The sequence below is a fragment of the Pipistrellus kuhlii genome, unplaced genomic scaffold (assembly GCF_014108245.1).
Source record: "Pipistrellus kuhlii isolate mPipKuh1 unplaced genomic scaffold, mPipKuh1.p scaffold_m20_p_50, whole genome shotgun sequence".
NCBI lineage: Eukaryota > Metazoa > Chordata > Mammalia > Chiroptera > Vespertilionidae > Pipistrellus > Pipistrellus kuhlii.
In genome coordinates this window covers 1,340,577-1,365,375 of record NW_023425552.1, presented here as the reverse complement: position 1 = coordinate 1,365,375, position 24,799 = coordinate 1,340,577, and the positions used below count along the sequence as shown (strand labels likewise).

Below are 24,799 nucleotides of genomic sequence, written 5' to 3'. Positions count from 1 at the left end.
TCTCCTCTCTCATGGATGTTTCTCTCTATCCCTCTCTCTTCCTCTCTGTAAAAAATCAACAAAATATATTAAATAAAATTAAAAAAAAAAAAAAAAAGAAGAGGCAAGAAGCTCTAGCCGGTTTGGCTCAGTCCATAGAGCACGTGTCAAACACAAGGCCCGCGGGCCAAATCCGTCCCGCCAGGCCTTGCAATGTGGCCCGCACCGCGCTGTCATCACTGCACTCCGCTGCGTTTCCATCAGAATGACAGTTTATGACTGTTCAGTAAACCATTCGGCCCGCGATTTAGGCTGGATTTTAGATTTTGGCCCCTTCTCTGATTGAGTTCGACACCCCTACCATAGAGCATTGGCCTGCAGACTAAAAGGTCCCGATTTGATTCTGGTCAAAGGCATGTACCTCGGTGGCAGGTTTAATCCCCAGCCCTGGTGGGGGTGCATGCAGGAGGCAACCAGTCGTTGTGTCTCTCGCACATCGATGTTTCTCTCTAGCTCCTCCCCTCCTTTCCACTCTCTCTAAAAATCAGTGGGGAAATATCCTCGAGTGAGGATTAACAAAAAAAAGTTGGATCAGAGTAAGAAGGGGAGGAGATAGAGAAGAGCAGTCCTGAGGGGGCAGAGGTCCCCCCTGGGGTGTGAGTGGAGGTGAGGAGGGCACCCCTCCACCTCCCTCCGCACCAGCTCCCCGGACCTCTGGCCTCCAGCTCAGAGATTGAGGCTGGCTCGGTGCCCAGTCTCCTCCCCTCCCCTCGGTCCTTGTCTCCGAGCCGCAGAGAGGAAACAAGAGCCTCTCTCCCCCCGCCAGTGTCCGGTTTCTGAGTTTCGGGGGCGGGCCGTCTGGTGCAGCGACAGGCGTCCCCACCTCCCCGGCCAGCTCATCCCGTCCCAGGGCAGGATCTGGTCCCGATGCAGCGGCTCCTGCAGCTCCCGGCGGCCGTGGCCAGGACAGGGGTCCGGGGGGCCGGCGGGGCCGACCAGGAGGCTGCCAGCCCCGTGCTGGCCCCAGAGGGCGGGCCTGCGCCATGGTACCAGGCCCTGCAGCCCGAGGAGCTCCGCTGGCTGCAGGCCCCAGAGGAGGACACGACCCCAGAGGCATCCCAGGAAGGACCAAGCCCTGAGCCCGGCCAAGGCCAGAGTCCGAGCCAGCCACTACGGTACAGAGGAAGCCCGGGGACCACACCTGGGAAGGCCAGGGATGGTCCCACCTGCTCAGAGGGAGGAGGACTGGGCTGGCATTTAGGGTCCAGGTGGGACACGGGGCCTGAATATGAGGAAGTGACCGGGAGCGTAAATCCCCAGAATTCTGAGCGGGGGGAGGAGGGTAGTAAAATGATGGAGGGTTGAGGTCCCATACTGACCTTTTCCCTCCCCCAGGCCTTGGTTGGAACGAGCTGTAGGTGAGGTTTAGGGACAGGATAAAGCTCAGACAGAGTCTGGCCAGCCTTTCCCGGCTTGTGAATTGGAACGTGTGGGTGAGCAGGGAGCATGACTGGCCTCAGATGCTCGCTTCACCCCAGAGAGTCCCTCCGGCCAGACAAGGGGTCAGGTCAGGGAGCGATGTAAGGGGATCTGACCTCGGAGAGTAAGGTTTCAAGGCCTCGGAGCCGCTGTGCTCCTCCCGTCCCCTCCCTCTGGGGAGCAGTCGCTGGTGAGAGTGAGGATGAGGGGCCCCAGGCGGTCTGTGTATGTTGGTGGCATCTGACAGTCCTGCCTGCCTGCGCTCCTGCCTACACCCAGTGGTTCCTGCCTTCCCCCTCCCCTCCCCCCCCCTTTAGTTCTCCGTGGCCCAGGGCCTGGGACCTTCAGGGGCCTGGAGTGTGTGCAGCAAGCTGGGTGGGTGGGAGTGGTGTGGGTGCCCTAGCGCAGGCCTGGGGCCGGGGGGGGGGGGGTGCCTCTGACAAGTGCCTGTGGCATCTGTGGGTGCGGCGAGGACACCTGGGTGTGAGGAGCGCTCTGCTCTATAGAGAACACCCAGTTTTAAAGAAATCTCCAACCTCCCTACTCCCAGGAGTGACAAGCAAGTGATAGATTAGATAGAGAAGGTAGCCAGAGACCGGGATGGCAGGACCCACACAGGCTTTATTGGAGGGAAGGGTACCCCTGCCGGCTGCTTCCAAGGAGAGGGGCGGAAGAGAGCCAGCAACGGGGCGAGGTGGGCGTACAAGCATCTTTAAGGATAGGGGGCGGGGCTTAGGGCACTCAGCACACACACTGATTGGTGATTAGGGACCTAGGGACTTAGGAATGGGGGGGGGGGGCTTAGGGTATTTGGCAGGTGCTGATTGGTGGTTCAGAGCTCAGGAATGTCTGGCCACAGGTGGGGTTTATGTCTGTCCATCAACTGGAGGACGGGAGGATCTATCAGCGAGGGCACCCACCTGGCTCCCCAGGAGGGCCCAGGATCTCTTGAGGCTGATGCAGCTGAACTTAGAAGCCTAAAATGCATCATCAGGAATCTCAAATAGGCCCTAGCCGGTTTGGCTCAGTGGTTAGAGAGTCGGCCTGTGGATCAGAGCCCCAGGTTTCAGTCTCTATGCTCACAGGGCAGCCTAGCAACAAAGTATTTGTTGAATGGTGAGTGAATGAATGAATGAATAAGTTCTTACTGCTTCTTTTTGAAGTTAAGAATGTTAATAAAGCCCTAGCGGGTTTGTCTCCCGGGAAATAGAGAATCAGCCTGCGGACTGAAGGGTCCTGGGTTTGATTCTGGTCAAGGGCATGTACCTCGGTTGCAGGCTCCTCCCCCACCTGGGTCATCCTAATATATAAAAAGCCAGGGGCCGTTACCACCGAAACAACCAGACGGATGACCAAACAGTAGGCTGCATGGGGCGACCAGGCCAGCAGGGGAGAGCAGTTGGGGCAGCCAGGCTGGCAGCGGGGGCGGTTAGAGGCGATCAGGCAGGCAGGTGAGCCAGCGGTCCCAGATTGTGAGAGGGATGTTTGACTTCCGGTTTAGGCCCAATTCCAGAGTCCTGGGTTGGAGAGGGTACAGGCTGGGCTGAGGGAGACACACACACACACACACACACACACACCCCGCTCCATGCACAAATTTCATGCACTGGGCCTCTAGTCTTATTATAAGAACACTGGTCCCACCCTACTCCAGTATGACCTCATCCTAACTACTAGTTAAAACGGCAAATAAAGTCACCTTCTGGGGCTCAGGAATTACGACTTCAGCATGTCTGTTTTTGTTTGTTGTTAATCCTCTCTCGAATATCTGACATTTAGGGAGAATGGAAGAGAGAGGGAAAGACAGAGGGAAACATCGATGTGAGAGAAACACACTGATTGGTTGCCTCCCGCATGAGCCCGACCAGGGCCCGGGCCAGGGAAGAACCTGAAGCCAACGTACATGCCCCTGACGGAATCGAACCCGGGATCCTTTGGTCCACAGGTTGGCACTCTATCCACTGAGCCACACTGGCTAGGACTCAACATCTCTTTTTTGGAGTGGGACACAGTCCAACCCATATCGCTGTCTGACTCACATGTCTTCCCCTCCCCCTCTGACGGGGTCCTGCCTGAGCCAGCCCCACCCACACCCCTTCTTTCTGTGTGGACCCTCCGGATTAACAGCCCCACCCCCACCCTGTGGCCTCCGCTGACTCCCTGTGCCTCCCGCCAGGCACGATGACCTGAAGGAGATGCTGGACAGCAACAAGGATTCCCTCAAGCTGGAGGCCATGAAGAGGATCGTGGCGGTAAGGGTGGCGGGGGAGGGGGAGAAAAAAAGGGGGTCTTCCTTGGGGAAGGGGCCTGGGGTCAAAGAGCATGTCCATCTCCGGACCATCTTCGTTTAAGTGCTGGCCTCCTCCCTCCTCCTCCTTCTCTTTTCCACTTCTTCCTTCTCCTCTTCCTACTCTTTCTCCTCTTCCTCCTCCTCCTCCTCCTCCTCCTCCTCCTTTTCCTCCTCTTCCTTCTCCTCTTCCACCTCTTCCTTCTCCTCTTCCTCCTCCTTCTCTTCCACCTTCTTTTCCACCTCTTCCTCCTCCTCCTCCACCTCCTCCTCCTCTTCTCCTCCTCCTCCTCCTTCTCTTCTTGCACCTCCTCCTCTCCCTTTTCCTCCTCCTCTTCCTTTTCCTCCTCCTTCTCCTCCTCCTCCTCCTCCTTCTCTTCCTCCCCCTCCTCCTCCTCCTCCTCCATCTCCTCCATCTCCTCCTCCTCCTCCTTCATCTCCTCCTCCTCCTCCTCCTCCTCCTCCTCCTCCTCCATCTCCTCCTCCTCCTCCATCTCCTCCATCTCCTCCTCCACGTCCTCCTCCTCCTCCACGTCCTCCTCCTTCTCCTCCTCCTTCTCCTCTTCCTCCTCCTCCTTCTCCTCTTCCTCCTCCTCCTTCTCCTCCTCCTTCTCCTCTTCCTCCTCCTCCTTCTCCTCCTGCCTCCTCCGTATCTTCTCCTCCTCCCTCCTCCTCCCTCCTCCTTCTCCTCCTCCCCCTCCTCCTCCTTCTCCTCCTCCATCTCCTCCTCCTCCATCTCCTCCATTTCTCCTCCTCCCGCCTCCATCTCCTCCCCCTCCATCTCTCTATCCACCTCCTCCTCTCTCCTTCTCCTCCTCCTTCTCCTCACCTTCTCCGCCTCCTTCTCCTCCTCCTTCTCCTCTTCCTCCTCCTCCTTCTCCTCTTCCTCCTCCTCCTTCTCCTCCTCCTTCTCCTCTTCCTCCTCCTCCTTCTCCTCCTCCTCCTCCTTCTCCTCCTCCTCCTCCTCCTCCTCCTCCTTCTCCTCCTCCCCCTCCTCCTTCTCCTCCTCCATCTCCTCCTCCTCCATCTCCTCCATCTCCTCCTCCTCCTCCTCCTCCTCCTCCTCCTCCATCTCCTCCTCCTCCATCTCCTCCATCTCCTCCATCTCCTCCTCTCCTCCTGACCTTGACCTCCCCATCCAGATGATCGCCCGGGGAAAGAACGCCTCAGACCTGTTTCCCGCGGTGGTGAAGAACGTGGCCTGTAAGAACATCGAGGTGAGCGCTCCCCGGCGAGGGGCCTCCTGCCGGTCCGGGGTGAGGGAGGGGGCCTCCAGCCCCTCCCCGGGGGGGCCTGCCCGGCTCGGAAATGTCCCCGGTCCTGTCCACCTGCCCCTGAACTGGATGTGGGTCAGAGGGAAGGTGGGTGGGCAGCACCCAAGGGATGCTCTTCCCCACCGGGGGGGTCTGTCCCCGAGGACCGCAGCCCGCCGGGCTGAGGACATCCATGGGGAGGGGGCACCGGTCCCCGCTGGAAACTCACCTCCCCCCCCTCAGGTGAAGAAGCTGGTGTACGTGTACCTGGTGCGTTACGCCGAGGAGCAGCAAGACCTGGCCCTGCTGTCCATCTCCACCTTTCAGCGCGGCCTCAAGGTCAGTGCCTGGGTGCGTGTGCTTCCATGGGGCGGGGCCCCGATGGTGCTGTGTTGGAGGAGAGGTTCGTTGGGGAGAGGCATGGAAGGACGGACTCTTAGAAGGGAGAGCAGCTTGCATTTGCTGGGAGCGGCCTATGCATGAGCACAAGGGAACTGAGGAACAGGGGCCGTGTACAGTGTTTCCCCGAAAATAAGACATCCTCCGAAAATAAGACCTACTTACAGGTTTCCTTCTGAGTGAAATATAAGGCACCCCCCCGAAAATAAGCCCCCCCCCCCCAGGCTCTGTCTCAGAATGCTATTGCTAAACATGAGAGATTTGGTCCACTGATTCTGAAAGAAATGGAGTCACAAGAAATTCACCAGGAAATTCAGGAATTGGATTGTGAGGATGATGTTCCAGAAGATGATGACATGATTGTCATTGAATAAATGAGTAAGTTCTTGATACTGTAGGATTCACAGTGTGTCTGGTTTCTATTGACAACTACCGTACTACCGTACCGTATACAGGGAATAAATTTCCTTTATTTTCATTTAGCAATAAATGTGTACCGTATTCTTCTTCATGGAACAATAAGACATCCCCTGAAAATAAGACCTAGCGTATCTTTGGGAGCAAAAATTAATGTAAGACACTGTCTTATTTTCGGGGAAACCGGGTAGGAACGTTAGGTGCTCCGAGAGTTCTCCCCTCTTCCTAAAAACAAAGCAGCCCAGTGCCACACCCGCTTAGATGTCCGATTTGTGCAGCCAGGGCCAAGAGTCCATGCCTTCAAGCAGTGCCCCCGCCCCCCACCCGGGTACCCACCCCTGGCACATCCTCCAGGGTCAGAACGGGGCAAGGAAGCCAGAGCTGGGGGTAGCCAGGGGCAGTGCAGTCCTCGGGGGTGGCCTCTCAGGGCGCTGCCCCCCCCTCTGCCCTCAGGACCCCAACCAGCTGATCCGCGCCAGCGCCCTCCGCGTCCTCTCCAGCATCCGCGTGCCCATCATCGTGCCCATCATGATGCTGGCCATCAAGGAGGCTGCCTCGGACATGTCGCCCTACGTGCGGAAAACGGCTGCCCACGCTATCCCCAAGCTCTACAGGTGTGCCCCCGCCCCGCCCCCACTCCTGGGGGGGGGTTCCCCAAGTCCCCAGCCCACCCCTGGCCTGTCCCAGGTCTTGCATGCTGCTTTGCTTTTTTTCTAAATGTATTTTTTAAAAAATATATTTTATTGATTTTTTACAGAGAGGAAGGGAGAGAGATAGAGAGCTAGAAAGGTTGATGAGAGAGAAACATCTGTCAGCTGCCTCCTGCACACCTCCCACTGGGGATGTGCCTGCAACCAAGGTACGTGCCCTCAACCAGAATCGAACCCGGGACCCTTCAGTCCCCAAGCCGACGCTCTATCCACTGAGCCAAACCGGTTTTGGCTTAAATGTATTTCTATTTTATTTTATTGATTTCAGAGAGGAAGGGAGAAGGAGAAATAGAAACATCAGTGGGATAAGAGAGAATCATGGATCGGCTGCCTCCTGCACGCCCCCCACTGGGGATGCATGTGTCCCCAAGGGGATCGAACTGTGACCTCCTGGTTTATAGGTCCATGCTCAACCACTGAGCCATGCTGGTCAGACATACCCTCCTTTTTAAAAAAATATATTTTATTGGTATTTTACAGAGAGGAAGAGAGAGGGATAGAAAGCTAGAAACATCATTGAGAGAGAAACATTGACCAGCTGCCTCCTGCACACCCCCTACTGGGGATGTGCCCGCAACCAAGGTACATGCGCCTGACCGGAATCGAACCTGGGACCCTTGAGTCCGCAGGCCGACGCTCTATTCACTGAGCCAAACCGGTCAGGCATACCCTTCTTCTTTTTTTTTTTTTTTTTTTACTCTTCAGCTGGTTTAAGACAGTTTGGGGCCCTAGCCCGTTTGGCTCAGTCTGCCTGAGGACTGAAGGGTCCCAGCTTCGATTCAGGTCAAGGGCAGATGCCCAGGTTGCAGGCCCTGTGTTGGGAACTGACAGATGGGGGACCGTGGAGCACGCTCCTACCAGGGTTGGGGTGAGGGAGGTGAGCACAACCTGGGCTGACGCTGGGAAGGATGGAGAAGGGAGGGGCAGCTGGCAAGGATGGAGGAGGCAGGGGCAGCTGAGAAGGATGGAGAAGGGTGGGGCAGGGCCCTCTCACCACTTCCTCCCGCAGTTTGGATTCCGACCAGAAGGACCAACTGATCGAGGTCATTGAGAAGCTCCTGGCCGACAAGACCACGGTGCGTCCAGGGTTGCACAGGCTGGCTGGGCGGCGGGAAGGAGCCTGACAGGAGGCCCTTCGGCCCTCCCTCCCTCCACCCTCCCCATGACCCTCTCGCTCCTCAGCTGGTGGCGGGCAGCGTGGTGATGGCCTTCGAGGAGGTGTGCCCGGAGCGCATCGACCTGATCCACAAGAACTACCGGAAGCTCTGCAACCTGCTCATCGACGTGGAGGAGTGGGGCCAGGTGGTCATCATCAGCATGCTCACCCGCTACGCGCGCACGCAGTTCCTGAGCCCCACGCAGAACGTGAGTGCCCGCCCCATCCCCCCAACCCCACCCACGCCCGCTGCCTGCACCCCTTCCACTCCCCTGTCTTCCCTGCAGGAATCCCTGCTGGAGGAGAACCCCGAGAAAGCCTTCTATGGCTCGGAGGAGGACGAGGCCAAGGGCGCAGGGTCCGAGGAGGCGGCCACCGCGGCGCTGCCCGCCCGGAAGCCCTATGTCATGGATCCCGACCACCGGCTGCTGCTGCGCAACACGAAGCCGCTGCTGCAGAGCCGCAGCGCCGCCGTGGTCATGGCCGTGGCGCAGCTCTACTTCCACTTGGCGCCCAAGGCCGAGGTGGGCGTCATCGCCAAGGCGCTGGTGCGCCTGCTGCGCAGCCACAGGTGCGGCCCTGGCCCCGCCCACACCGGTCCTGGTCCCGCCCACCCCAGCCCTGGCCCCTGCCCACATTCCTCGCCCTGGCCCCGCCCATACCTGCCCTGGCCACGCCCCACACAAGCCCTGTCACACCCACATTCCTCTCCCTGGCCACGCCCACCCCGCCCACTGGCCACTCCCGCCCTGGCCACGCCCACGCCAGCCATGGTCCCGTCCACTTCCTGGCCACGCCCACACTGGCCCTGGTCCCATCCAACTGGCCCTGGCCCCTCCCACTCGCCTGGCCAACCCTGCCCTGGACCATCCCATTTCTGGGCCTTGAGCCCCATCATAACCTCCTACCTGCCCACACCAGCACATCTCCTCTTTACTGGTGCCCTGGCCACACCGGTCCCCTCCTCCTTCCTACACTTGGTCCACTTTCCTTCCCCCCACGGCTGCCTCTTACCCCAGCGAGGGCCCCGCTTAACCTCTGACCCTCCTCCGCAGTGAGGTGCAGTACGTGGTGCTCCAGAACGTGGCCACCATGTCCATCAAGCGCCGGGTGAGCAAGTGACCAAGGACTGCCCTCCCCGTCCGTCCCCCCCGTCCAGTCCAAGGGTGGCTTCGGTGGCACCATGAGCTCATGGCGCCAGGGCTTCCGGGGAGAAGCAGGCTGGGAGAGGGCTTTGGCAGTGCGGCGTGGGGGAGGGGAGACCCCAAATGCAGGATCCTGGGGGCCACTTAGGAAGGAAAGGCCATGAAGAAAGACCGGTCAGATCCAGAGGGAGGAGGGGGAAACTGAGGAGTGAGGGGCAGTGGGGAGCAGGGGGAGGGGGCCCTGGAAGAGAGGCTGTGGGGGACTGACTCCCTGGCTGCCTCTCCCGTGCCAGGGTATGTTCGAGCCCTACCTGAAGAGCTTCTACATCCGGTCCACCGACCCCACCCAGATCAAGATCCTGAAGGTGAGTGACGTACCGAAGTGGGTGTGGCCTCTCTGGCCACGCCCCTCGTCCCCACAGACCCACTCAGGTATTCACAGTGGCCCCCTGGGCGCCTGCCCATGTGTGTGGGGGGTGGGGGGCGATGGGGAAGGGAACTGACCTTTGCCTCGACCTGTTGCCTCGACCTGTTCTATACCTGCCCGTTTTTTTTTTGTTTGTTTGTTTGTTTTAAATATATTTTATTGCTTTTTTACAGAGAGGAAGGGAGAGAGCTAGAGAGCTAGAAACGTCGATGAGAGAGAAACATCAACCAGCTGCCTCTTGCACACCCCCTACCGGGGATGTGCCCGCAACCAAGGCACCCACGCCCCTGACCGGAACTGAACGTGGGACCCTTCAATCTGCTGGCCAACGCTCCATCCACTGAGCCAAACCAGCCGGGGCTTTATGTTTTCTTTATTAATATTATTATTATTATTTCAATCCTTACCTGAGGATATTTTTTTCCATTGATTTTTAGAGAGACTGGAAGAGAGAGGGGAAAAACAGAGAGAAACATCAACGTGAGAGAAACACATCCATCGGTTGCCTCCTGCACACATCCTGACCAGGGCCCTGGCCGGGGAGGAGCCTGCAACCGAAGTACGTGCCCTTGACCAGAATCACACCCGGGACCGCTCTATCCACTGAGCCACACCGGCTAGGGCAGGCTTTCCGTTTTCAATGGATGGGGGCGAGGTGACATGCTCAGGCTGTCAGTGCATCTGTCGGGGAATCCATTTAAGAGGCAAAAAAGGTCCTCATGCGGTGAGGACAGGCTTTTTTTTTTTTTTTTTTTAATATATTTTATTGATTTTGTACAGAGTGGAAGGGAGAGGGATAGAGAGTTAGAAACATCGATGAGAGAGAGTCATCGATCAGCTGCCTCTTGCACACCCCCTACTGGGGATGTGCCCGCAACCAAGGTACACGCCCTTGACCGGAATCGAACCCGGGACCTTTCAGTCTCCAAGCCGATGCTCTATCCATTGAGCCACACCGGTTTCGGCGAGGACAGGCTTCTGACCTGTCAGCTCCCTGGCCAGGGGCTGCCTGAGGAGGGTTTGCTGGTGTGTAGGATGTGTCTGGTGTGACAGCACAGGACCTGCCCGCTCTCTGCCTTTCCTGCAGCTGGAAGTGCTGACCAACCTGGCCAATGAGACCAACATTCCCACGGTCCTGCGGGAATTCCAGGTACGGGCTGGGGCCGGTCCCATCCAGGGTGCCCGGTGAGCAGCCCGCAGCTCCCGTGCAGCGAGAGTCGCCCTGTGGGCCGACCGTCTGTCTCTTAAGGGGCCCGAGTGGAGAAACGGTGGTTACTGTATCTTAGGTTCTTTCCCGATGAGACCAGGGAATCCCTGGGCAGCGGGTGAGGGTGCCACTTCCCCTCCCGGAATTCAGTCTCCGGCGCGAGGAGTCACTGAACGAGGAGCGACAGGGCCCCTGAGGGGTCACCCCGTCGCCGATGTCCCGCAGACCTACATCCGCAGCATGGACAAGGACTTCGTGGCGGCCACGATCCAGGCCATCGGACGCTGCGCCACCAACATCGGCCGGGTCCGAGACACCTGCCTCAACGGCCTGGTGCAGCTGCTGTCCAACCGCGACGGTCAGTGCTGGTCCGGGCGTCCTACGTTTATGACCAGGCGTGCCCGTCCGTCTGTCCGCCTCACTCCAGGTGTCCCTGCGTCTCTCAGGGCCCCCGGAGGAGTGCAGGGGGTGAGGAGAAGAGAGCCGGGGTCTGGGGCGCTGCAGGGTCCGTCCACCTGTCCATCCGGCTCTCCCGTCCCGCAGAGCTGGTGGTGGCGGAGTCGGTGGTCGTCATTAAGAAGCTGCTGCAGATGCAGCCGGCGCAGCACGGGGAGATCATCAAGCACCTGGCGAAGCTCACGGACAACATCCAGGTGCGGACCGCAGTGACGCCGCGCCCCCTCCGCTCCCCACCTTACCCACCCCTGCGTCCTTCCCTGATCCCAAGCCCCTAGAATTAACAAAATCAACCTCCAGTCCTCCCACACTGGCTCTAATAGGTCCTTCCTTCCTTCCTTCCTTCCTTCCTCTCATTCTCCCCCTCCCTCTTCCTTCCTTCCTTCCTTCCTTCCTTCCTTCCTTCCTTCCTTCCTTCCTTTCTCTTTCTCTCTTTCTCCCCTTTCTTTCTTTCTTTCTTTCTTTTTTTTTTGAAAATATATTTTATTGATTTTTTTTTTTTTTTTACAGAGAGAAAGGGAGAGAGATAGAGAGCTAGAAATGTCGATGAGAGAGAAACATCGACCAGCTGCCTCCTGCACACCCCCTACCGGGGATGTGCCCGCAACCAAGGTACATGCCCTTGATTGGAATCGAACCTGGGACCTTTCAGTCTGCAGACCGACGCTCTACCACTGAGCCAAACCGGTTTCGGCACTTCCTTCCTTCCTTCCTTCCTTCCTTCCTTCCTTCCTTCCTTCCTTCCTTCCTTTCTTTCTTTCTGCCTCTCTCTCTCTCTCTCTCTCTCTCTCTCTCTCTCCTTCCCCCCCCCCCATGGGAAAGCTGGGGTCATGTGGCTCTGACCTTACTGCCCAAGATTCACCTTCCCCTTGGGGATCCCTCACTGAGCACCCCTTTTGTGTTTTCTCCAACCCTCTCGCCAGGGGTGGCTGGTTGACAGGTCCTGTGTTTTCCTGGCAAGTTGAAACTTTGAAACGAGGTGTTCCTGGAGATTCAGGAAGAGTGACACGGAGCAAAAGCATTGAGGACATAGCGGATCCAGGAAATCAGTCTTTAAAACCTGGACTGACATTAGGGCTTGAAGAAGCCAGTGAACCTGACCAGTATGGTTCAGTGTATAGAGCATCATCCTTAGGACTGAAGGGTCCCAGGTTCAATTCCCCAGTCAGGGCACCTGCCCGGCTTGCAGGCTCGATCCCCAGTGTGGGGCGTGTAGGAGGCAGCCGATCCATGATTCTCACTCATCATTGTTGTTTCTATCTCTCTCCCTCTTTCCCTTCCTCTCTGAAATCAATAAAAATGTATTTTAAAAAGAAAAGAAGCCAGTGGAACCCCAGGGAAGAAGGGCTGTGCTGCCCGGGAAACGCCCACCTTTTAAAAAACATATATAATTTTATTGATTTCAGAGAAGGGAGAGGGAGACAGAAACAACAATGATGAGAGAGTCATTGATTGGCTGTCTCCTGCACACCCCACCCTGGGGATCGAGCCACAACCCAGGCATGTGCCCTTGACCAGGAATCGAACCGCAAACTCCCAAGGTGGATGCTCAGCCACTGAGCTACATCAATCGGACTGCCCACCTTTTATTTTATTATTTTATTTTATTTTAATTTTATTATTTTATTTCATTTCATTTATTTTATTTTATTTTAATTTTATTTATTTTATTTTATTTTATTATTTTATTTTATTTTATTTATTTATTTTATTTATTTTATTTTATTATTTTATTTTATTGATTTTCCACAGAGAGGAAAGGAGAGGGAGAGAGAGCTAGAAATGTCGATGAGAGAGAAACATCAACCAGCTGCCCCTGGCACGCCCCCTATCGGGGATGTGCTCACAACCAACTTACATGCCCTTGACCGGAATCGAACCTAAGACCTTTCAGTCCGCAGGCCAACACACTGAGCCAAACCGGTTTTGGCAAGGCTGCCCACCTTTTAATACCTCTCCCGCTGCCCCCACTCTCGTTTCCGGAGGAGCCCATCACACCTCGGCCGGTGCAGATGGGAGGACGCCGATACCCTGGCAGGCTCTGTGCCTGCCCCTGTGCCCTGTTTCCCCGAGGTCCCGACGCCTCTCCCTCCGCCGCCGCAGGTGCCCATGGCCCGCGCCAGCATCCTGTGGCTCATCGGCGAGTACTGCGAGCACGTCCCCAAGATCGCCCCCGACGTCCTCCGGAAGATGGCCAAGTCCTTCACGGCCGAGGAGGACATCGTCAAGCTGCAGGTCATCAACCTGGCGGCCAAGCTCTACCTGACCAACTCGAAGCAGGTACAGATCGAGGGGTGCCAAGGTACATGCCCTTGACCGGAATCGAACCTGGGACCTTTCAGTCCCCAAGCCGACGCTCTATCCATTGAGCCAAACCGGTCCCGGCTCCATTGATTTTTTAAATTTTTTTAAAAAAAATTATGATACACAATCACTTTGTTTTTAAAAATATGTATCTTATTAATTTTTACCGAGAGGAAGGGAGAAGGATAGAGAGTTAGAAACATCGTTGAGAGAGAAACATCGACCAGCTGCCTCCTGCACACGCCCTACTAGGGAATGTGCCCGCAACCAAGGTCCATGCCCTTGACCGGAATCGAACCCGGGACCCTTTAGTCTGCAGGCCGACGCTCTATCCACTGAGCCAGACCGGTTTCGGCTCATCAGTGATATTTCTATTTCTCCCTCTTCCTTCCTCTCCGAAGTCGATAAAAATATATTTAAAAAAGGAAAAGAAAAAGACAGGTAGACTAGGCAGGGATCGGGCAGAAATGGAGAGATGGAGAGGTGGGGGTCTGGGGCCTCAGCAAGCCCACGGCAGAGGCTCTGCAGCTGGCTGTGCTCTCAGCAGAGCCTTTCCGGGGAGGACCATGGCCGTGGAGACCACCGACCTGGGACCACAAGTCTGAGGACGAATGAATGGAGTCCAAGGCCCAACAGGCAGCTGTCAAAGTTGGGGTCAGGCCCTAGGCGGTGTAGCTCAGTGGATAGAGCATTGCCCTGTGGACTGAGGGGTTCTGGGTTTAATTCCAGTCAATGGCACGTACCTTGGTTGCAGGCTCCTCCCTCTTGGTCGTGGCACATGCAGGAAGGCAACTAATCAATGCGTTTCTCTCACATCAATGCTTCTCTCTGTCTCTCCCTCCTCTCTTCCACTCTCTCCAAAAATCATGGGAAAAAAATATCCTCGGGTGAGGATTAAAAAAAAAAAAAAAAAAAAAAAGTTGGGCCCTAACCAGTGTGGCTCAGTGGATAGAGCGATGACCTGCAGACTCAAGGGTCCCGGGTTCGATTCTGTTCAGGGCATAAATCTTGGTTGCAGGCACATCCCCAGTAGGGGGTGTGCAGGAGGCAGCCAATTGATGACTCTCTCTCATCGATGTTTCTTTTTTTTTTTTTAATATATATTTTATTGATTTTTTATACAGAGAAGAAGGGAGAGAGATAGAGAGTTAAAAACATCGATGATAGAGAGTCATCGATCAGCTGCCTCTTGCACACCCCCTACTGCGGATGTTCCCACAACTAAAGTACATGTCCTTGACCAGAATCAAACCCGGGACCTTTCAGTCCCCAAGCCGACGCTCTATCCATTGAGCCAAACCGGTTTCGGCTCCCATCGATGTTTCTAACTCTCTATCCCTCTCCCTTCCTCGCTGTAAAAAAAAAATCAATAAAATATATATTAAAAAAAAAAAAAAAAAAAAAGTTGGGGTCCAGAGTCAGGGAGGTGAGGGGACACAAAGGCTGTGGGAAGGACTGGGATGGAGGGAGGGAAGGCAGTGGTCTAAGAGGGAGGGCAGCCCCATGCAGAGGTGTCGTTCAGAGCCTGGCCCGGGACCTCCCGTGCCCCTCCCCACCCACTCTGACGGGTGCCGACCCTCTCTCGCCCCCCCCCCCACCCCCAGACCAAGCTGCTGACCCAGTACGTGCTGAGCCTGGCCAAGTACGACCAGAACTACGACATCCGGGACCGCGCCCGCTTCACCCGGCAGCTCATCGTGCCCTCCGAGCAGGGCGGGGCCCTCAGCCGCCACGCCAAGAAGCTCTTCCTGGCGCCCAAGCCCGCCCCCGTCCTGGAGTCATCCTTCAAAGGTGGGAGCCGACGTGGGGACCCCCCCATCGGAGGGAAGGGGCAGATGGGAAAAATCTCCTCTCTCCCCTCCGGGCCCTGACCCAGCCAGGCCAGCCTCTCATTCCCCGTCTCTGCGCTCATCCCCTCCGGTGCCTCCATGTGGAGCCTGGCAGTACTGAGCACCCAGTACTGAGTACCAAGCACCCAGCCCCTACTGCTTCCCCCCCCCCCCGGAAGAGACGAGACTCTTCATTCCCACCACCCAGGGCCAGACCCAAGCAGACAGGCCAGCAGCGCCCGGGGGCCCGCACCCTCCTCTGCCCCCACCTGCCTCCACCCCTCAGCCTGCTCTGGTCAGGCCAGACCACCTTCCCTCTAGCGTAGGGGTGTCGAACTCAATCAGAGAAGGGGCCAAAATCTAAAATCCAGCCTAATCGCGAGCCGAATGGTTTACTGAACAGTCATAAACTGTCATTGTGATGGAAACGCAGCGGAGTGCAGTGATGACAGCGCGGTGCGGGCCACATTGCAAGGCCTGGCGGGACGGATTTGGCCCGCGGGCCTTGTGTTTGACACATGTGCTCTAGCGTGTGGGCCTGACGGTCGGGGTGGAAGAGCGATTAAGGGCCATATCCATCCGAAACCGGTTTGGGTCAGTGGACAGAGCGTCGGCCTGTGGACTGAGAGGTCCCAGGTTTGATTCCGGTCAAGGGCATATATACCTTGGTTGCTGGCACATCCCCAATAGGGGGTGTGCAGGAGTGCAGCTGATCGATGTTTCTAGCTCTCTATCTCTCTCCCTTCCTCTCTGTAAAAAAAATCAATAAAATACATTTTATTTTATTTTATTTATTTTTAAAATATATTTTTTTTATTGATTTTACACAGAGAGGAATTGAGAGGGACAGAGAGTTAGAAACGTCGATGAGAGAGAAACATCGACCAGCTGCCTCTTGCACACCCCCCCCCCACTGAGGATGTGCCCGCAACCAAGGCCCATGCCCTTGACCGGAATCGAACCCGGGACCTTTCAGTCCGCAGGCCGACGCTCTATCCACTGAGCCAAACCGGTCCCGGCAATAAAATATATTTAAAAAAAAAAAGGGGGGGGGTGCACATCCACCCTTTCATCTACCCAGCTAGGGCACCTCCCCCCAATTCAGGATCCACACCAGCCCCTAGGAAACAACTCTCAGGCTGACCTCCCACCCTGTCCCCCAGACCGCGACCACTTCCAGCTGGGCTCGCTGTCCCACCTGCTCAATGCCAAGGCCACGGGCTACCAGGAGCTCCCGGACTGGCCCGAGGAGGCCCCAGACCCCTCCGTGCGCAACGTGGAGGTGAGCAGGGGGTTGGGGGTTGAGTCGCGCAGGTGGAGGGACAGACGACGACGATGCCGGCAGGGAGCCTGGTGTCTCGGGTGCCGGCCACGCCCTCCTGACACCCTCCCCGCACGCACACAGGAAGAAGATCTCTCCCTTATTGAGACCCACGTGGGCCTGCTGGGCGAATATACTGAGGTCCCCACGCCCGTGTGCCGTGTGCCCTCTGCTCGGCCTGCAGTGCTCTGTCCCCCCCCCCTCTCTCCCTCGGTTTGTCGGTGCCCCCCTCTGCGGGCAGCTCCCCCTCACTACCCTGTTTCCCCGAACATAAGACAGTGTCTTCTATTAATTTTTGCTCCCAAAGATGCGCTAGGTCTTATGTTCAGGGGATGTCTTATTTTTCCATGAAGAAGAATACGGTACACACATTTATTGTTAAATGAAAAGAAAGGAAATTTATTCCCTGTATACGGTACGGCAGTACGGTCGTTGTCAACACAAACCAGACACACTGTGAATCCTACAGCATCAAGAATGTACTCATTTATTCAGTGACAATCATGGCATCATCTTCTGGAGCATCATCCTAACAATCCAATTCCTGAATTTTCTGGTGAATTTCTTGTGACTCCATTTCTTTCAGAATCAGTGGACCACATCTCTCATGGTTAGCTGGGGCGGGGGGACACACGCTTATTTTCGGGGGGATGCCTTATACTTTCACTCAGAAGGAAACCTGTAAGTAGGTCTTATTTTCGGAGGATGTCTTATTTTCGGGGAAACACAGTAGCTCCTCGGGGGACAGGACCAGGGCCCCGGAAGAGGTGGGGTGAAGGATCAGGAGGCTCTGTGCTTCCATTCCCACCCCACCAGCCAGTTTAATAACTCTCTTACCCGCCACCCCCCTCCACCCCCCATCTCCAGGTACCTGAATGGACCAAGAGCTCAAACCGGGAGAAGAGGAAGGAGAAGGAGAAACCCTTCTACTCGGACTCGGAGGGCGAGTCGGGCCCCACGGAGTCCGCAGACAGCGGTGAGGAGATGGAGAGCCGGGCCCCGTGCTGCTGCCCACACGTGTGCTGCCTGAGGCCCGTGTGTGTGTGTGTGTGTGTGTGTGTGTGTGTGTGTGAGACCTGGTTGTGTATCCAAGGGGGTGTGCACCTGCCTGTGTGTTCACTCACCTGCGGGATGGCAGGTCCCGGGTGTGTGTGTGTGCAGGTCTCTGTCCCGTTGGTCTGGGTGGCACCAGGTCGGGGGAGGATTGCAGCGTCAGAGCTGAATCTGAAGCCTCGAGCCCAGGGCACCTGCTGGGGCCTGGGAGGCCCGCACTGGGGGGGGGGGGGTGAGGGTGGGGGGCAGGTGGGAAGAGCCCGAGATGGTTCCTCCGCAGAGCCCGAGTCCGAGAGCGAGCCGGACAGCAACAGCAGCAGCGAGAGCGGCTCTGGGGAGTCGAGCAGCGAGTCTGACAACGAAGACCAGGAGGAGGAGGAGGAGAAGGGGAGGAGCAGCGAGAGGTAAGAGAAGGGTGGGGCTTGGGGTCTCTTATGGAAAAGATGGGCTAACCACACAGCCCAGGGCAGTCTCCTAAGAGCCCCTGAGCCTGGTGAGCTGGGGGCGGGGGGCTGAAGACCCGCCCCCCCAGCCAGCTCCCACAGACTCCCAGCCAGCTCTCACAGACCCCCAGTCCCCAGCCAGCTTCTGCAGACCCCCCAGCCGGCTCCTGCGAGGCTGCCCTTAAGAGCCGCAGGAGGTCCCAAGGATGCAGCACGGAGAAGCAATCGGGCTGGCCCAGGACCCCACTTGGCCCAGGCTCCCCACCTCACCCCCACTTTTCAGGGCTTCCCCAACGCTTCTGGGAGGCAAGCGTGGGATCCCAGGCTGGGCCTGAGTACCCTCTGCCCCCGCCCCCCATCCTGCAGTGACCAGAGTGAGGAGGAAGGTGAGAAGAGCAAGAGGAAGAAGAGGAAGAAGGCGACGGAGGGACGAGCAGACGGCTCGTCCTCGGAGGAGGGCAGCGATTCCAGCAGCAGCTCCTCGGGGTCCGAGGCGTCGTCGGAGAGCGAGGAGGAGCGGGCAGAACCCGCATCTTGGAGGAAGAAGACGGTGAGGGTCTGGGGTTGAAGGGGGTGGGCTCAGGGACAGGACCCTCCCACCTTCCGGAACATTCAACGTGTCCTTGTACCCCGGCACTCCCTCTGGTGCCCACACCCCATGTTCTCTCTCTCTCTTTTTTTTTCTTTCAAAGTCCAACACTCCCCTCCTTTTTTTTTTTTTTTTTTTTAAATATTTTATTGGTTTTTTACAGAGAGGAAGGGAGAGGGATAGAGAGCTGGAAATATTGATGTGAGAGAAATATCGACCAGCTGCCTCCTGTACACCCCCTACTGGGGATGTGCCCGCAACCAATGTACATGCCCTTGACCGGAATCAAACCTGGGACCGTTCAGTTCACAGACCGACGCTCTGTCCACTGAGCTAAGCTGGTTTTGGCAACACCCCTTTTTTATTATTATTATTAAATTATTATCTGTGTACATATCTTATCATTGCCCCCCCACCTCCCATACATACCCTCTCTCCCCAGGGTTTTGTGTCCATTGGTTATGCTTATATGCATGCATGCAAATCCTTCAGTTGATCTCTTATCTCCCCCAGATCTCTCTACCCTCCCCGCTGTCATTTGACAGTCTGCTTGTTGCTTTACTGTCTCCATATCTATCTTTTGGTTCATCAGCTTATAATGTTCTTTATTATCCATAAATGAGTGAGGTCATGTGGTGTTTCTCTTTCATTGACACGCTATTTCACTCAGCATGATGTTCTCCAATTCCATCCAGGTTGCTACACATGATAAGAATTCCTTCTTTTTCTATGGCAGCATAGTATTCCATTGTGTAGATGTACCATCATTTTTTGATCCAATCATCTGCTGACGGGCACCTAGGCTGTTTCCAAATCTAGCTACTATTATAAATTCTGCTGCTATGAGCATAGGGGTGCATATTTCCTTTCTGATGGGTGTTTCTAGTTTCTTAGGATATATTCCTAGAAGTGGGATTACTGGGTCAAATGGGAGTTCCATTTTCAGTTTTTTGAGGAAGCTCCATACTGTTCCCCACAGTGGCTGCATTCCCACCAGCAGTGCAACGAGGGTGCCTTTTTCTCCGCATCCTCGCCAGCACTTGTCGTTTGTTGATTTGTTGATGTTGGCCATTCTGACAGGTGTGAGATGGTACTGCGTTATTGTTTTGATTTGCATCTCCCCATATTCTCTTGCAGCCTCCCAGCAGCAAAAGCGCCCCCGCAGCCAAGGAGGTCTCCCTGCTGGATCTCGAGGACTGTGAGTGTCGGGGGAGAGGTCACAGGGAAGGAGGCCTGTGGGGTGGGACTCTGAGGGAGCTCTGGGTTAGGGTCCTCAGGGCTTGGACGTGGGGGGAGCAGACAGCCTGGCCAGTGTGGCTCAGTGGTTGAGCATCCACCCATGAACCAGGAGGTCACGGTTTGATTCCCGGTCAAGGCACAGGCGTGGGTTGCAGGCTCGATCCCTAGTAGGGGGCATGCAGGAGGCAGCTGATCCATGATTCTCTTTCAACATTGATGTTTCTATCTCTCTCCTCCCTTTCTCTCTGAAATCAACAATATATATATATGTATATATATATATGTATATATATATGTATATATATATGTATATGTATATATACACACACATGTATATGCTTATATATATGTATATGCTTATATATGTGTATATGCTTATATATGTATATGCTTAAAAAGAACATATATATATATATATATATATATATATATATATATGTATGTATATGTATATGCTTAAAAAGAACACATCGCCCTAGCTGGTGTTGCTCAGTGGATAGAGCATCAACCTGCGGACTGAAGGGTCCCAGGTTTGATTCCGGTCAAGGGCATGTGCCTTGGTTGCGGGCACATCCCCTGGTCAATGTTTCTCTCTCATTGATGTTTCTGACTCTCTATCCTTCTCCCTTCCTCTCTGTAAAAAATCAATAAAATATATATTTTTTTAAAAAAAGGGAACATCGCCGAGACCAGTTTGGCTCAATGGATAGAGCGTCGGCTTGGGGACTGAAGGGTCCCAGGTTCGATTCCCGTCAAGGGCATGTGCCTGGGTTGCGGGCACATCCCCAGTAGGGGGTGTGCAAGAGGCAGCTGATCGATGACTCTCTCTCATCGATGTTTCTAACTCTGTATCTCTCTCCCTTCCTCTCTGTTCAAAATCAATAAAATATATTAAAAAATAAAAATAAAAAAGGGCACATCTTCAAGCCTGAGAGAGCACTAGGTGTGGGGCTGGGGTGGAGAGTGGTTAGAGCCACCAGGCTGCCACCTGCCCCCGCTGTCCATGGTGCTGAAACGTCTGCTCCCGGAGCCCCGCTCAGTTCCGGCCAGTTCCACTTCCCCTCCCCGCCTCATAGTCTTCCTTATCTATCCACAGTCACCCCTCCCAGCGCCCAGCCTGTGTCTCCCCCCACGGTCGTGTCCAGCAGTCTGGCCGCAGACCTGGAGGGCCTGACCCTCACGGACTCCCCGCTGGTGCCCTCGGTGAGTGGGATGGGACCCCCCAGTTCCGTGCTGGGCCCTGGGGTGTGGGTCTGTGTGTGGGGGTGATGGAAGGGACAGCGCTGAGCCCCTGTGGCTGTGACCCTGGGTAGGGGGACACAGGGCTGGGCCGGCTGCTGCTCGCTCACCCCCCCCCCCCCCCGTCCCTTCCTCCCTCCCGTCCAGCTGCTGAGCCCAGTGTCGGGCGTGGGGCGGCAGGAGCTGCTGCACCGCGTGGCGGGCGAGGGCCTGGCCGTGGACTACGCCTTCAGCCGCCAGCCCTTCCCCGGGGACCCCCACATGGTGTCTCTGCACATCCACTTCTCCAACAGCTCCGACAACCCCATCAAGGGCCTGCGCGTGGGCACCCCCAAACTGCCCGCGGGCATCAGCATCCAGGCGTTCCCCGAAATCGGTGCGGCTCCCGGGCGGTCACTCTCTGCAGCTTGCTGATGCCCCCTCCCTGGCAGGCCGGGGGCCAGGCCCTGGGGGCACAGAGAGGGCGGGCGTCTAGCGTGATCCATGCCTGGTGGTGGTGGGCAAGACAGACTAGGAAGCGAGTGGGTCCCCATCAGGGCAGGGGGCGCTTGGGCTCGGTCACTTCAAGACTAGCTTCAGCCCTAGCCCATGTGGCTCAGCGGATAGAGCCTCGGCCTGGGGACCGAAGGGTCCCGGGTTCGATTCCGGTCCAGGGCAGGTACCTCGGCTGCAGGCTCCTCCCCGAGCCTGAGCCCTGGTTGGCTCAGGAGGCAACCAATCCATGTATTTCTCTCTGTTTTTCCCTTTCTTTTTTACTCTCTTTAAAAATCATTGGGAAAGCCGAAACCGGTGTGGCTCAGTGGATAGAGCGTCGGTCTGCGGACTGAAGGGTCCCAGGTTCGATTCCGGTCAAGGGCATGTACCTTGGTTCCGGGCACATCCCCAGTAGGGGGTGTGCAGGAGGCAGCTGATCGATGATTCTCTCTCATCGATGTTCCTAACTCTCTATCCTTCTATCTTCCTCTCTGTAAAAAATCAATAAAATATATTTTTTTAAAAATCAATGGGAAAACAAGCTCAGGTGAGGATTAACAAAACAAACGAAAAGACTGACTGATTTCAGAGGATAAGTGTGTGTGTGGGGAGGGTGGGGAGTGTTTAGATTTCAGGAGAAAACCAGGAACAGTCTCCCCAGGGCGGGCAGCTGGGGGGTGGTCGGCTCTGGCAGAGGAGGGAGGATGGGTCTGGGATGGATGCAGACCGGTCTGGTGACGGTCTCTCTCCCTCTCCCCCTCCCGCCTCATCCCCTGCAGAGTCCCTGGCCCCCGGAGAGTCCGCCACCGCTGTCATGGGCATTAACTTCTGTGACTCCACCCAGGCAGCCAACTTCCAGCTGTGGTGCGTGCCCACCCCGTGGAGGGGGTGAGGGAGAGGGTGGGCGGGGAGAGGTGGTGGGGTCCCAGTGGAGTGGTGCTGGAGGTGGTGGCAGCGGGGGGTACGGGCGCACGTCCTGATCCAGAGGGTCTGGGAGCCGTCCCAGGCCCTCGGCCTCCCCTCCCACTCCTGCTGCCCCCAAAGTGGGAGGCGAGGGGAGAGATGGGCCTCACTGCCTCCCCCTCTTTTCTCCCCCCTCCCCCGCACCAAGCACCCAAGTGCGACAGTTCTACGTCTCCATTCAGCCGCCAGTCGGGGAGCTGATGGCCCCGGTGTTCATGAGTGAGAATGAGTTTAAGAAGGAACAGGGTGAGTGTGGGCGGGGCGGGGCTCAGAGCCGTCCTCTGGGGTTGTCAGCTCCAGCTCACAGCCACGCAGTGGATGCTCAGCTCATGGGGGTGGGGGTGGGGGTCGCCGCGGGGGCTCCTCAGTGGTTCCGCAGGGGCCGAGACACTTCAGCGAGGCTGTGGAGAGAGCGGGCACTTGGCCAGGCCGGGAATTCTGGGCCAGCACTCCAGAGGCTGCAGAGAAGGTGGGCAGGAGGGCGGACAGGGGACTCCTACGGCTGCCGGAGAGCGTGTGAGTTGGCCTGCCGGAGAGGTCAGCCACGCTGAGTGAGGCGTTCCCGGGTGGTGTGAGCGCCTGGCCAGGTCTGGTTCGGGTCCGCCTGTGAGGCTGCCTGGACCCTGGCCGGCCCGGTGAGGACCAGGCCTCGGTCAGGAGGGCAGCAGCCACCAGTGAGTGCCCTCTGCGAGGACTCAGCCGCAGGAGCCGGGGAGGGATTTGAACCTGGTTGGGTGTGGGGTCTCGGGAGCAGGAGTGGCCACCGAGTCTCCGATCAGTGACATGGACAGAGCCATGGGTGGCGGGTGGGGAGACCCCTGAGGTCTCCCGAGGAAGGGCAGGGCCCAAGAGGGACGTCCCCCTACCCAAGGACGAGAGGGCTCTGGGCCTGCCCAGGCCGAGAACTTGGTCGGCAGCTCCAGGGGGCAGACCCCGGTGAACCCAGTGCAGCCTCTGCCCTCATCGTGACCTCTGTTCCCATCGTGACCTCTGACCTCATTGTGACCTCTGACCTCATCGTGACCTCTGCCCTCATTGTGACCTCTGCCCCCAGGAAAGCTGACGGGCATGAACGAGATCACCGAGAAGCTCACGCTGCCGGACAGCTGCCGGGGCGACCACACTGTGGTGCAGAAGGTGACCGCCACGGCCAACCTGGGCCGTGTCCCCTGTGGGACGGCTGATGAGTACAGGTACCGGGGCCCCTTCCCCCCCCCAGGAAAGAGAGGGGCTGTTGAGCCTGGTGTGAAGGAGGGCCCCCCTGCAGCAGGGGCTGAGCCCCTCCCTCCGCCCCCCTCAGGTTTGCAGGGAGGACGCTGACCAGCGGGAGCCTGGTCCTGCTGACGCTGGACGCGCGGCCCCCTGGCCCGGCCCAGCTGACGGTCAACAGCGAGAAGATGGTGATCGGCACCATGCTGGTGAAGGACGTGGTGCAGGCTCTGACCCAGTGACCCCCCGGTGCTCCGGCTGCTCTGCCACTTGTTTCTCCCTCATGACACCTGGGCTGTTAGCACCCTCCTCTCCCTCCCTCCCTCCCTCCCTCCCTCCCTCCCTCTCTCTCTCTCCCCTCCTTTTTTCAGATAAGATTCCTTATGTCAGCACTCAGAGCTCCCCCCTGACTCCCGCGTTCTGTAGTTATTTATGGAGCAAATTCTCAATAAAGCTCTTCTCTCTAGAGGCCAGCTCACCTCTCCTTTCTCCCGGGTTCTAAGGGGCTGGGGGAGTGGCTAAGGGTTCCGTTAGACCAGTTCTCAATTTTCCTAATGCCGCTACCCTTTAAAAAAAAAAAATACACACACACACACACACACACACACACCCCGTATTTTCCGGTGTATAAGACTACCCCCTAATTTTACAGTTAAAACATAGGTTTAGGCCTATATTCGCTGTATAAGACTACCCCCCACTTCAAAGAAAAGACTTACTTTGCTGTCAAGATCTGCAGGTAATTTTTGTGCAATTTTTGTCTTTTGCCCCCGACTTTTTTTCGTTTCAAAAGTCGTCTTATACGCCAAAAAATACGGTGTGTGTGTGTGTGTATATATATATATATATTATTCATATTTTACAGAGAGGAAGGGAGAGAGATAGAGAGCTAGAAATGTCGATGAGAGAGAAACATCAACCAGCTGCCTCTTGCACAACCCCACTAGGGATGTGCCTGCAACCAAGGTACATGCCCCTGACTGGAATCGAACCTGGCATCTTTCAGTCCGCAGGCCGACGCTCTATCCACTGAGCCACACCGGTTTCGGCTGCCGCCACCCTTTAATACAGTTTCTCATGCTGTGGTGACCCCCAGCCATGAAATCATTTTCGTTGCTCCTTCATCACTGTCATTGTGCTACTGTTATGAGTCGTCATGTAAATATCTGTGTTTTCCGATGGTCTCAGGCAACCCTGCTAGCGGTTCTCAACCTGTGGGTC

The 24,799-nt window shown here is 56.5% G+C and overlaps 1 protein-coding gene and 1 long non-coding RNA gene across 3 annotated transcripts in view; one reads left to right on the top strand and one right to left on the bottom strand.

Annotated features, from left to right (window-relative positions):
• AP3B2 (adaptor related protein complex 3 subunit beta 2) overlaps positions 1-24,044 on the top strand; it is a 29,959-nt gene extending 5,915 nt beyond the window's left edge. Inside the window, exons 1-26 of one of the 2 annotated variants that reach the window (XM_045573462.1) lie at positions 892-1,154; positions 3,635-3,710; positions 4,888-4,962; positions 5,242-5,337; positions 6,268-6,428; positions 7,534-7,600; positions 7,707-7,889; positions 7,968-8,251; positions 8,736-8,790; positions 9,119-9,190; positions 10,340-10,402; positions 10,685-10,817; positions 11,003-11,112; positions 13,019-13,195; positions 14,824-15,010; positions 16,212-16,330; positions 17,237-17,345; positions 17,703-17,826; positions 18,232-18,415; positions 19,592-19,652; positions 20,790-20,896; positions 21,080-21,308; positions 22,186-22,270; positions 22,518-22,615; positions 23,424-23,562; positions 23,670-24,044. In XM_045573462.1, coding sequence (XP_045429418.1) covers positions 907-1,154; positions 3,635-3,710; positions 4,888-4,962; positions 5,242-5,337; positions 6,268-6,428; positions 7,534-7,600; positions 7,707-7,889; positions 7,968-8,251; positions 8,736-8,790; positions 9,119-9,190; positions 10,340-10,402; positions 10,685-10,817; positions 11,003-11,112; positions 13,019-13,195; positions 14,824-15,010; positions 16,212-16,330; positions 17,237-17,345; positions 17,703-17,826; positions 18,232-18,415; positions 19,592-19,652; positions 20,790-20,896; positions 21,080-21,308; positions 22,186-22,270; positions 22,518-22,615; positions 23,424-23,562; positions 23,670-23,820 — 3,393 coding nt within the window. In that variant the 5' untranslated portion in view covers positions 892-906 and the 3' untranslated portion in view covers positions 23,821-24,044. Of the gene's footprint in view, positions 1-891; positions 1,155-3,634; positions 3,711-4,887; positions 4,963-5,241; positions 5,338-6,267; positions 6,429-7,533; positions 7,601-7,706; positions 7,890-7,967; positions 8,252-8,735; positions 8,791-9,118; positions 9,191-10,339; positions 10,403-10,684; positions 10,818-11,002; positions 11,113-13,018; positions 13,196-14,823; positions 15,011-16,211; positions 16,331-17,236; positions 17,346-17,702; positions 17,827-18,231; positions 18,416-19,591; positions 19,653-20,789; positions 20,897-21,079; positions 21,309-22,185; positions 22,271-22,517; positions 22,616-23,423; positions 23,563-23,669 lie in introns of those variants that run through there. The other variant, XM_036415634.2, reaches the window with a different exon arrangement.
• LOC118706384 lies at positions 1,732-24,799 on the bottom strand. The gene is made up of 4 exons (XR_004984007.2): positions 24,638-24,799; positions 8,482-8,488; positions 3,441-3,447; positions 1,732-1,743 (listed from the first exon to the last, which is right to left on the bottom strand). It is a non-coding gene; the product is annotated as an uncharacterized LOC118706384 (long non-coding RNA).